This window comes from Rhinoderma darwinii, chromosome 3 (assembly GCF_050947455.1).
Source record: "Rhinoderma darwinii isolate aRhiDar2 chromosome 3, aRhiDar2.hap1, whole genome shotgun sequence".
NCBI classification, from domain to species: Eukaryota; Metazoa; Chordata; class Amphibia; order Anura; family Rhinodermatidae; genus Rhinoderma; species Rhinoderma darwinii.
The window spans coordinates 3,322,102-3,334,621 of record NC_134689.1 but is presented as its reverse complement, the minus strand read 5'-3'; the positions used below and the strand labels follow the sequence as shown (position 1 = coordinate 3,334,621).

Below are 12,520 nucleotides of genomic sequence, written 5' to 3'. Positions count from 1 at the left end.
TAAGAAACCCCTAGAGGAACTAGACTCCGGATCCGACCCCGTCTACTGCAAATGTGATGCTCTGATTGGCTATCACAGGCCTTTTATTAGTAAAATGTGCATGCGGATTGGTTAAAAAGACCCATCCAATCACACGCACCACAGCTCAGTGATATTATATAGAAGATTGCAGCTGATTGGCCAGTTATGTCACCACTTTCTGCTGAGCAACAATGAATATGATTGGTCTAATCCTTGACTGACAAGTACAAGCTCCTCCCCTTAGACTCATCCAGTTAGCAGGAGTCTGTTCTGTAATAAACATAAGACTTTATTATAAGACGCGACAATCCGATTTCTGAGCTTTAAAAACAACCAGTTAACCCTTTCATTGACCTGATCCACAGGCCACGCCCACTGCTTTGTAGATGGTGGTGGCGGCGGCGGTTGCTCATTATCCCTTTGGACGCCACATCTGAAGCACCATGTCCCCTTCCAGAGACCAGTATGTAATGTAAAGAGGGGTCCTCAACACTGTCTGCATGCCGGTGGCTTGGGGTCCTGCCCCTCGTGTTCACATCTTTTCACTGGGGGAGGGGGCAGGGGTATCTTGGCTTTGGCATTAAAATAAATAGACCCCACAAGGCTTCGTCCGGCGGGCCACATGAGGAGTTCATCAATATGAAGAATTCGGGGTCCGATCCCCGAGAGATGGCAGGAGGGGCGTGGGGTTTGCCTTCCGCACCTTATTCCTCCTCGAAGTTTTCTGGGACTCCCATAACTTTTTCCTAGAAGGTAAAGATTAAACATAAAGTGAGAAGCTGCTTTATCGTATAGTCAATAGTCTGCCCCTCCCCCAGCTTCTGGTTACCCCCCCCCCCCCCCCCTTCAGTATTGGCTGCTTTTAAGTCTGAGGTAGACTAAAATCCACCTCAAAGGCTCAAATCTCCTATTCTGACTCTTCCCAATGCTTTACACTGCAGCTCAGCTCCATTTTGATCATAGCTGTGCCAGTGACTCCAGATTAGCTGCATCATCTATGGGAGTCTGAAACCCACTTCCAGTCTCCAAGGCTCTCCCCATGCTTTACACTGCAGCTTTGTTTGTTCAGATTGGCTGCAGTGTGGAGCTGCTGGACTTGAGGGAGGGAACAGCACAATATATTGATAAATATGGACGTTTTCCAGTGTCACTTTACAATAGAGATTTGCAGTTACCCATAGATCTAAACAGCGCCCCCTTGTGCCTGGGCTGTAGCCTTTCATCTTACCCATCCTCCATGATCCTTGATCCACTGGCTGTAGTTTTCCTTGAGATATCGAGCTCCAAACCCGCACATCCTGTTCATGGGATGATGGTCCAAGGCGGTGAGTTTGGTGGTGGCGTGGACGCACAGCGCAATTCTACTGCTCTGCTGTACGTCTTCTGGTTCCGAGACCGGGACCAGGTCCGACACATAGTTGTCTGTAAGTCTCTGGAAGAAGTCGTAGGACCAGCAAGCCTGAAGTCTCTGCAGCAAAGTCTGCTGCTTCTGGATACACTGGGGAGAGGGGAGGCAGCCATAGCGGTCAGGTAGGAAATGACAGAGGAGGAAGCACAGCACCACCTGCAGACTGCCTGATGTTACTGCACCTCAATGATCTGGAAAATACATATATAGCAGCACCATCTGCAGGCTGCCCGATGTTACTGCACCTCAATGATATGGACAATACATATGCAACAGCACCTCTTGCAGGCTGCCCGATGTTACTGCACCTCTGATATGGGCAATACATCTAACCACATCACCTGCAGGTTGCCCGATGTTACTGGCACCTCCTCAATAATATATGCATAACCGCACCACCTGCAGACTGACTGATATTGCACCGTATTCTTGGGTCCTGTCTGGACTTTACAGTGTACATACGATTCTTAAATATTCTATTCTGCCATTTCTATCTCTGCCTCCTACACGCTGTCATTACACTGCTAATAGGGGACACCCAGCTTTCCATAGACTCTGAATGACAATCCTGCAGCTTTATACCCCTCACCTCTGCCTGTGTAAGTGTCCGTTCATCCTGAGCAGGATGCTTGTTCAGCGAAGACTGTTCTAGATTAAAATAAGCCGCTTCCCTTTCCTCCCAGCTTTTTGGTCTGTACAATGCACTATAGGCTTCTATATCCCCACACACACACATATACATACATACATACACACATCTATATATTCACCTTCTTATTCTCCTCGTCACCGATTGTTCTCAGAAACTGGACGATATCTTCAATTAAATCATCATCAACTGAAAAAAAGAAAACCAGGTACTCCCATCATCTCTTGGTGTCGTGTTTCTGGTGCATGTTAGACTGGGAAATACATATGGCGACTACTCTATAGATTCCATCATAACGACGGAGACCAACAGAAACCATTGGCACTGGATCCGTCACCATTGAAGATCAATGGTGATGGAAACATAAGCCTATGGTTTAAATTTGGGTCAGTCAGGATTCAGTCGGAACGGAGCCAAGACACAGATCCTTACGTTGTATGCACGATAGAGATTAGATTGTCAGCTGCTGGGGACAGGGATGATGGGAGTGATACATCAGGGGGAGATTCACTGAAATGCACCAGAATTCTGCCACAAATGGCTCCACAGTAGTGGCATTAATGGAGTGCCCAAAACGCATACCTCCCAACTGTCCCGGATTTCGGCTTGTCTCCCGGGCGGCCGGTGTCAACTGTATCTGTATCCTGAGGACGCAGTTAAACCCAATGCTGAAGCTTCCTGCCGAACCGTCAGCTCCCTGCTTCAGCATTAGTACAGACTCCTCCCCGGGCACAGCGCTACTTTAAACGTTGAACCCCAGGAAGCCCTTGACGTCACTGTCCATATATGGACAGTGATGTCAGTGGCCCCTCCTGGAGCGGATCCCCGGCCATAGCGTGGCTAATGCTCTAGCTGGAGATTCCACCCCTAGAGGAAGTCCTGGGGGGGGGGGGGGGTAGTGCTACGTGGGCACTGGCACTAGGGGCATTCTAGTGTATGGGAGCAGCTATAGGGCATTCTACTGTATGGGGCATAGTACTTTGTCGGAGGCACTATTGGAGCAGGATACTGTGTGGGCTGTAACGGGTGTGTATGGGCGGGGATCGGGCAGGCTTAGAGGCGTGGCTTAAAAGAAAAAACTGCCGCGGTTGTCCCTCTTTGCGCCACTTGAAAGTTGGGAGGTATGCAAAATGTATTGTGTTATAGACACTTCTTACCCCTCTATACAGTCCATATGTTAATAGTGATAATTACCAAGGGTAGTCACAGCTCCGCCCCTTTTATGGACATTGGTACAAAATAAAAACACAAATGTCGGATGTGAAGTCTGAATCTGAGATGTTAAAAAAAATAGAGAACGGTGAGAGTTGTAGTTCAATCCTAACAGGAAAGCAGTAGAGTAGAAATCTGGGCAGAGCGTCTGACCAGTCCACCCATCGCCACCAGCCGGATCATCTATTATCCACTTACCGTCCCCGTCGTGCTGGACGCTGCACTGTCGCCTGAACGACCTGAACCCCACAGCCTCCTGATCAGGTTTCTCTACTTTCCGAACAATCGCCCTCAGCCTCTCGACGAGCACCCGGGCCCGAGCGTCATCAGGATTCCCTACAAACAGGAAACATTATTATAGGATAATCTACCAGACAGTAAATAGCTTGTATGTGGGCGGTCATGTGGACGTTCCTCCCTCTGCATCACTTGCTTCTCTTTCACTAATCCAAAAAAAAAAGCAAGATACTAAAAACGGGAGTGACATTCACATGAAGGGGGAGGGGAGTGTGTAGTTGTATTCTGGTTGGTGACCAGGAGACCACAAACCACATTCCATAAGCTCCAACATGGCTGCCGATGGCTACAACTTCCAGTCAGGCGAGCAGCGACTACGGCAGACAAGTGCAATACTCTGCAGACAGAGGTTCTCTCTTTAAAGTGAGAGAAATTGGATTATACCACTGCTGATATGTGTGTGTGTGTGGGGGGGGGGGGGGAGGAGGGGTGAGCGGCCCTCATTATTCTCATAAAAAAGTTCCATCTAGTTTTGATTAGTAACATTTTACCAACCCGCTGAGCGGACCAGGTTTTCATTCTTCTCCTTTGGCGGCTGCAAACATTTTGGGGTCATTCTCCAGCGTAAACGCTTCTTCTTCTTCTTGACTTTATTTAGTTGGACCGAGGAGTCAACAGCGTGTCCTTCCCCATTAGAGGTGACTCCATCTTTCTTCTCTACAGACGTCCGACTCCTCAGATCTTGGAAGTTACCGCGCTGTGCGTAAACCATCAACACCCGAAACTCCAAACTGTCCTCCTCCTGTAGAGGAACCTCGTCCAAAGCGTCATCCTGAACCGAGACCATCGCTGCGGAGAGACCAAGAAATGTCATCATAGGAGCAGTATTATAGTAGTTATATTCTTGTATATAGGAGCAGTATTATAGTAGTTATATTCTTGTATATAGGGAGCAGTATTATAGTAGTTATATTCTTGTATATAGGGGGCAGTATTATAGTAGTTATATTCTTGTATATAGGGGGCAGTATTATAGTAGTTATATTCTTGTATATAGGGGGCAGTATTATAGTAGTTATATTCTTGTATATAGGGGGCAGTATTATAGGAGTTATATTCTTGTATATAGGGGGCAGTATTATAGTAGTTATATTCTTGTATATAGGGGGCAGTATTATAGTAGTAATATTCTTGTATATAGGGGCAGTATTATATTAGTTATATTCCTGTATATAGGGGGCAGTATTATAGTAGTTATATTCTCGTATATAGGAGCAGTATTCTAGTAGTTATATTCTTGTATATAGGAGCAGTATTATAGTAGTTATATTATTGTATATAGGAGCAGTATTATAGTAGTTATATTCTTGTATATAGGGGCAGTATTATAGTAGTTATATTATTGTATATAGGGGGCAGTATTATAGTAGTTATATTCTTGTATATAGGAGCTGTATTATAGTAGTTATATTCTTGTATATAGGGGCAGTATTATAGTAGTTATATTCTTGTATATAGGGGCAGTATTATAGTAGTTATATTCTTGTATATAGGGAGCAGTATTATAGTAGTTATATTCTTGTATATAGGGGGCAGTATTATAGTAGTTATATTCTTGTATATAGGAGCAGTATTATAGTAGTTATATCCTTGTATATAGGGGTAGTATTATAATCGTTATATTCTTGTATATAGGAGCAGTATTATAGTAGTTATATTCTTGTATATAGGGAGCAGTATTATAGTAGTTATATTCTTGTATATAGGGGGCAGTATTATAGTAGTTATATTCTTGTATATAGGAGCAGTATTATAGTAGTTATATTCTTGTATATAGGAGCAGTATTATAGTAGTGATATTCTTGTATATAGGAGGCAGTATTATAGTAGTTATATTCTTGTATATAGGAGCAGTATTATAGTAGTTATATTCTTGTATATAGGAGCAGTATTATAGTTGTTATATTCTTGTATATAGGGAGCAGTATTATAGTAGTTATATTCTTGTATATAGGGGCAGTATTATAGTAGTTATATTCTTGTATATAGGAGCAGTATTATATTCTTGTATATAGGGGGCAGTATTATAGTAGTTATATTCTTGTATATAGGGGGCAGTATTATAGTAGTTATATTCCTGTATATAGGGAGCAGTATTATAGTAGTTATATTCTTGTATATAGGGGCAGTATTATAGTAGTTATATTCCTGTATATAGGGGCAGTATTATAGTAGTTATATTCTTGTATATAGGAGCAGTATTATAGTAGTTATATTCTTGTATATAGGGGGCAGTATTATAGTAGTTGTATTCTTGTATATAGGAGCAGTATTATAGTAGTTATATTCTTGTATATAGGAGCAGTATTATAGTAGTTATATTCTTGTATATAGGAGCAGTATTATAGTAGTTATAGTCTTGTATATAGGAGCAGTATTATAGTAGTTATATTCTTGTATATAGGGAGCAGTATTATAGTAGTTATATTCTTGTATATAGGGGCAGTATTATAGTAGTTATATTCTTGTATATAGGGGGCAGTATTATAGTAGTTGTATTCTTGTATATAGGAGCAGTATTATAGTAGTTATATTCTTGTATATAGGAGCAGTATTATAGTAGTTATATTCTTGTATATAGGAGCAGTATTATAGTAGTTATAGTCTTGTATATAGGAGCAGTATTATAGTAGTTATATTCTTGTATATAGGGAGCAGTATTATAGTAGTTATATTCTTGTATATAGGGGCAGTATTATAGTAGTTATATTCTTGTATATAGGGGGCAGTATTATATTCTTGTATATAGGGGCAGTATTATAATAGTTATATTCTTGTATATAAGGGGCAGTATTATAGTAGTTATATTCTTGTATATAGGGGCAGTATTATAGTAGTTATATTCTTGTATATAGGAGCAGTATTATAGTAGTTATATTCTTGTATATAGGGGGGCAGTATTATAGTAGTTATATTCTTATATATAGGGGGCAGTATTATAGTAGTTCTATTCTTGTATATAGAGGCAGTATTATAGTAGTTCTATTCTTGTATATAGAGGCAGTATTATAGTAGTTCTATTCTTGTATATAGGAGGCAGTATTATAGTAGTTATATTCTTGTATATAGGGGCAGTATTATTGTAGGTATATTCTTGTATATAGGAGCAGTATTATAGTAGTTATATCCTTGTATATAGGGGGCAGTATTATAGTAGTTATATCCTTGTATATAGGGGGCAGTATTATAGTAGTTATATTCTTGTATATAGGGGGCAGTATTATAGTAGTTATATTCTTGTATATAGGAGCAGTATTATAGTCGTTATATTCTTGTATATAGGGGCAGTATTATAGTAGTTATATTCTTGTATATAGGAGCAGTATTATAGTCGTTATATTCTTGTATATAGGGGCAGTATTATAGTAGGTATATTCCTGTATATAGGGGCAGTATTATAGTAGTTATATTCTTGTATATAGGAGCAGTGTTGTAGTAGTTATATTCTTGTATATAGGGGCAGTATTATAGTAGTTATATTCTTGTATATAGGGGCAGTATTATAGTAGTTATATTCTTGTATATAGGGGGCAGTATTATAGTAGTTATATTCTTGTATATAGGGGCAGTATTATAGTAGTTATATTCTTGTATATAGGGGCAGTATTATAGTAGTTATATTCTTGTATATAGGAGCAGTATTATAGTAGTTATATTCTTGTATATAGAGGGCAGTATTATAGTAGTTATATTCTTGTATATAGGAGGCAGTATTATAGTAGTTATATTCTTGTATATAGGAGCAGTATTATAGTAGTTATATTCTTGTATATAGGAGGCAGTATTATAGTAGTTATATTCTTGTATAAAGGGGCAGTATTATAGTAGTTATATTCTTGTATATAGGAGCAGTATTATAGTAGTTATATTCTTGTATATAGGAGCAGTATTATAGTAGTTATATTCTTGTATATAGGGGGCAGTATTATAGTAGTTATATTCTTGTATATAGGAGCAGTATTATAGTAGTTATATTCTTGTATAAAGGGGCAGTATTATAGTAGTTATATTCTTGTATATAGGGGGCAGTATTATAGTAGTTATATTGTTGTATATAGAGGCAGTATTATAGTAGTTATATTCTTGTATATAGGGGCAGTATTATAGTAGTTATATTCTTGTATATAGGGGGCAGTATTATAGTAGTTATATTCTTGTATATAGGAGCAGTATTATAGTAGTTATATTCTTGTATATAGGGGGCAGTATTATAGTAGTTATATTCTTGTATAAAGGGGCAGTATTATAGTAGTTATATTCTTGTATATAGGGGGCAGTATTATAGTAGTTATATTCTTGTATATAGTGGCAGTATTATAGTAGTTATATTCTTGTATGTAGGAGCAGTATTATAGTAGTTATATTCTTGTATGTAGGAGCAGTATTATAGTAGTTATATTCTTGTATATAGGAGCAGTATTATAGTAGTTATATTCTTGTATATAGGGGCAGTATTATAGTAGTTATATTCTTGTATATAGGGGCAGTATTATAGTAGTTATATTCTTGTATATAGGGGCAGTATTATAGTAGTTATATTCTTGTATATAGGGGCAGTATTATAGTAGTTATATTCTTGTATGTAGGAGCAGTATTATAGTAGTTATATTCTTGTATATAGGAGCAGTATTATAGTAGTTATATTCTTGTATATAGGGGCAGTATTATAGTAGTTATATTCTTGTACATAGGAGCAGTATTATAGTAGTTATATTCTTGTATATAGGGGGCAGTATTATAGTAGTTATATTCTTGTATATAGGGGCAGTATTATAGTAGTTATATTCTTGTATATAGGAGCAGTATTATAGTAGTTATATTCTTGTATATAGGGGCAGTATTATAGTAGTTTATATTCTTGTACATAGGAGCAGTATTATAGTAGTTATATTCTTGTATATAGGGGGCAGTATTATAGTAGTTATATTCTTGTATGTAGGAGCAGTATTATAGTAGTTATATTCTTGTATATAGGAGCAGTATTATAGTAGTTATATTCTTGTATATAGGGGGCAGTATTATAGTAGTTATATTCTTGTATATAGGAGCAGTATTATAGTAGTTATATTCTTGTATATAGGGGGCAGTATTATAGTAGTTATATTCTTGTATATAGGGGCAGTATTATAGTAGTTATATTCTTGTACATAGGAGCAGTATTATAGTAGTTATATTCTTGTATATAGGGGGCAGTATTATAGTAGTTATATTCTTGTATATAGGGGCAGTATTATAGTAGTTATATTCTTGTACATAGGAGCAGTATTATAGTAGTTATATTCTTGTATAAAGGGGCAGTATTATAGTAGTTATATTCTTGTACATAGGAGCAGTATTATAGTAGTTATATTCTTGTATATAGGGGGCAGTATTATAGTAGTTATATTCTTGTATATAGGACCAGTATTATAGTAGTTATATTCTTGTACATAGGAGCAGTATTATAGTAGTTATATTCTTGTATATAGGGGCAGTATTATAGTAGTTATATTCTTGTATATAAGGGCAGTATTATAGTAGTTATATTCTTGTATATAGGGGCAGTATTATAGTAGTTATATTCTTGTATATAGGGGCAGTATTATAGTAGTTATATTCTTGTATATAGGGGGCAGTATTATAGTAGTTATATTCTTGTATATAGGGGCAGTATTATAGTAGTTATATTCTTGTACATAGGAGCAGTATTATAGTAGTTATATTCTTGTATAAAGGGGCAGTATTATAGTAGTTATATTCTTGTATAAAGGGGCAGTACTAGGCTGGATTCACAAAAACGCGGTGTTTTGCCTGCGCAAAAGGCACTTAACAGCTCCGTGTGTCATCAGTGCATGATGCGCGGCTGCGTGCTTTTCGCGCAGCCGCCATCATTATGACACTCCGTTTGGATGTTTGTTGCACGTGGTGCTTTTCTGTTTTTTCATTCATCCTTTTGACAGCTGTTGCGCAAATCACGCAGTTCGCACGGAAGTGCTTCCGTGCGGCATGCGTGGTTTTCACGCACCCATTGACTTCAATGATCTAGTATTTATGGAGTCAGATCTTGCTGGACGAGTTCTGTGGGTTTCTGGGAACAGAACTTATTTACATAACGAGCCGCCTTTTCCCTGTAGACCTGAGTCAGGTGATGACTTGTAATCTACATTGCCGGGACATAGAAACATATCAGGAATGATTAGGACTCCAGCTGCGGATTTATAATGAGGATTCGCTGATCATTTCTACGTTAGGCGGTTGTGCAGGAATACCGTTTATCATGTGACGTCTCCATTAACCCTCAATGTGCTGCACACCAGGGAGGAGGTGACGCCCCGGTGCTTTAAAGATGTTACACTGCTTCTAGTATCCGCTCTTTGCACAGACTTGTATTGCGTCACAGCTGTGGGCGGGGGAGGGGAATTAAACAAACTGAAATTTGTGGTTATTGTTATAAAAGTGCTCCCCCCCCCCCCACACCGAACCCCTGAGCCCTCATTATCCGCCGGCAAAACAAGTTTGGTTTTTTTAAGCTCAAATCTGCTGTATTACGTGGCACCATTTTCAATATCCCTGCTTGCTGTACGTGAATAGGAACTTTTTGGTTTACTTGCAGAGGCTAAAAACCATGTACAGACCTAACACTTCTCGCAGCTGAGCGTTTGTTACAGTTCTATCCACGCTAGACAATCCTCTGATACATTGTAACAAGCCATCAGGACAGGAGAGAGATTTGCGTTGCTGATGTGTTTGGTTTACAGACAATTGTCGACACTGATACAATGTAACAAATCCTCAGCCTTGGGAAACAGACCTGTACAAGTTCTCAGCCATCTGAAAGTTCCCATTTGTTGACAGCAAGCAGAGATCTTGAGAAAAGCAGAGAATTGAAAGTATATTACAAAGTTGCAGAACATCCTAGAAATGGGGGAGGAGCTGGGATGATCAGCCGAAAGACGGAGGGGGCGGGCCCGGCCCAGTCCTAATCTCTGCCCCTCCCCCACCATCACAATATTGTATCTACAGAGTAACAGCATCCGGTGCGTCTCCGCCCGATACGAGGCGCGTTTTACGGGAAATGCAAATCTCTCCATAGACCTTCCTAGTCTTAGAAAATACGGAGCGCAATCCCAGGTATGAGATACGGGAAAATAAATCGCCTCTAAGTAAAAGAGTAAATCACTGCCCCCCCCCCGCACTTTTCTGTAACAAGAATCTCACGTCAAAGAGAAAACAAACAAATAACGCGACCGCCAAAACGGACTGAACGCAAAAATATTCACCCCGCCGTTCATGCCCCCCCTAAAGCCGGGGTCACGGTGCGGTTTTCGTTGATGAACTTCCAGAGAGACAGGAGTTTATCTACCAAAACAAAAACCGCAGCCAAATGAGTGGTTGTTTTTTTTTTCAGCAAAACTTATTTTGCCGCTATTTTCCAAAAATCAATGTAAACCGGCGCGGTCTGCAGCGAAAAAAATGTATTTGGACTCCGACGTCTGATCCTCGTCACACAATGAGTGAAATAAACGTCCCGCGTGAGCGGCCAAAAGGCCCCGATGTACTAAGATTGGCGCTTTATACGCCGTCCAAGTCGTTATAATGGCGCGGTCAAAGCGGCCTCAAAAACCACGCACATTTTACCGCGTTCTGCAGCGCGGTCTTTACAGGTAACTCACGTGTAAAAATAAATGTAAAAAAAAAAAAGTCCTACCTTTAAATTCATCATCGCAAAACCGCAGCAATTTGTGGTAAAGCGACGGACGCGCTCTGGAGGAAGATACAACATATTATGCGGTGAAGCCCATTAAGTTCGTCGCATCTTCGGCGGTCCGCGCGCCACAAAGTAAAATCTACGCCGGCTGCGAGGTGGCCCCGCTTCTCACACTAAGTCCCGCCCACTTTAAAAAAACTGCATATAGTGACGGAATATAAAAACACACAGACGTAGTCAAGTTAAGGCCCTGTTCACACACAGTTTTTTTGCAGGCAGAAAATTCTACCTGGAGAAACCAGCTCGGTTTTTTTTAAGTGGTTTTGCATCACACTGTGGGGTTTTTGTTTTTTTTTCTTTTTCATCTCTGCAACAGGCAAAGGAAAAAAAACGCGCGCGGATTTTGCAATTAAACGCGTCACAGAACAGTGTGAACAGAGCCGAACACGACTTCTCTGTCGGCTTTTGTCGCGTTTACATCAGTAGAAGCCGCCACGTGGTTTCCGCACCCGGCGGGACCACCGTCACCTCCACACACGTTACCTGCCGTTTCCTGAGGACTTTGAGCCTGAAACACTCGTATACAGCAGAGCTGAGGCGGCCCCTTCGTCTCCGTCAACAGAAACTTCTGCCCCTGCTCTGCTGGCCGAGGATCCCTTTATATCCGCCCCGCCCCGCCCCGCCCCGCCCCCCGGGCGTCTCCGAGGTCAGAAGATAATGAGTCAACACGTCAGTAATATCCACAGTCTGGGGAAAATCCCGGAAACAAGTCATAGAGACGACACTCCAGCTGTGAAGAGCGGGCCCAGTTATATGTGCTCATACATAGATGATATCACCAGATAAATAGACAGATTGGCCATGCAGGGTCCCGGGAAAGCTGGGTGACCCCCCCCCCCCCCTGCCCGAGCTGTCGTGTAATCACTAATGGTTGTCACCTAAGACTCAGGTATAAATAAGAAACAGCTGAAGAGGAGGAAGCGGCGTTACAGCAATCATTTCCTTCCACAAACGGCCAAAAGATACAAACAAGTGCCCCGCTGCATCGCATCTAGTGTAATGTAGAGTCAACAGACTAACCAGATACACTGTAGGGCGGGGCTATGACAACCTCTCAGTAACAGGGGGCGGAGCTGTGACAACCTCTCAGTAACAGGGGGCGGAGCTGTGACAACCTCTCAGTAACAGGGGGCGGAGCTGTGACATCCTCTCAGTAACAGGGAGCGGAGCTGTGACAACCTCTCAG

At 40.7% G+C, this 12,520-nt stretch overlaps 1 protein-coding gene across 1 annotated transcript; it reads right to left on the bottom strand.

Moving 5' to 3' along the window:
* Positions 1–289: 289 nt before the first annotated feature.
* Positions 290–11,944, bottom strand: BCL2L14 (BCL2 like 14). Its single transcript, XM_075859782.1, has 6 exons — positions 11,818–11,944; positions 4,083–4,376; positions 3,489–3,626; positions 2,200–2,267; positions 1,250–1,519; positions 290–767 (listed from the first exon to the last, which is right to left on the bottom strand). The coding sequence occupies exons 2-6, from the start codon at positions 4,372–4,374 to the stop codon at positions 726–728; spliced, it is 810 nt and encodes a 269-aa protein (XP_075715897.1). The 5' UTR covers positions 4,375–4,376; positions 11,818–11,944; the 3' UTR covers positions 290–725.
* Positions 11,945–12,520: the final 576 nt, after the last annotated feature.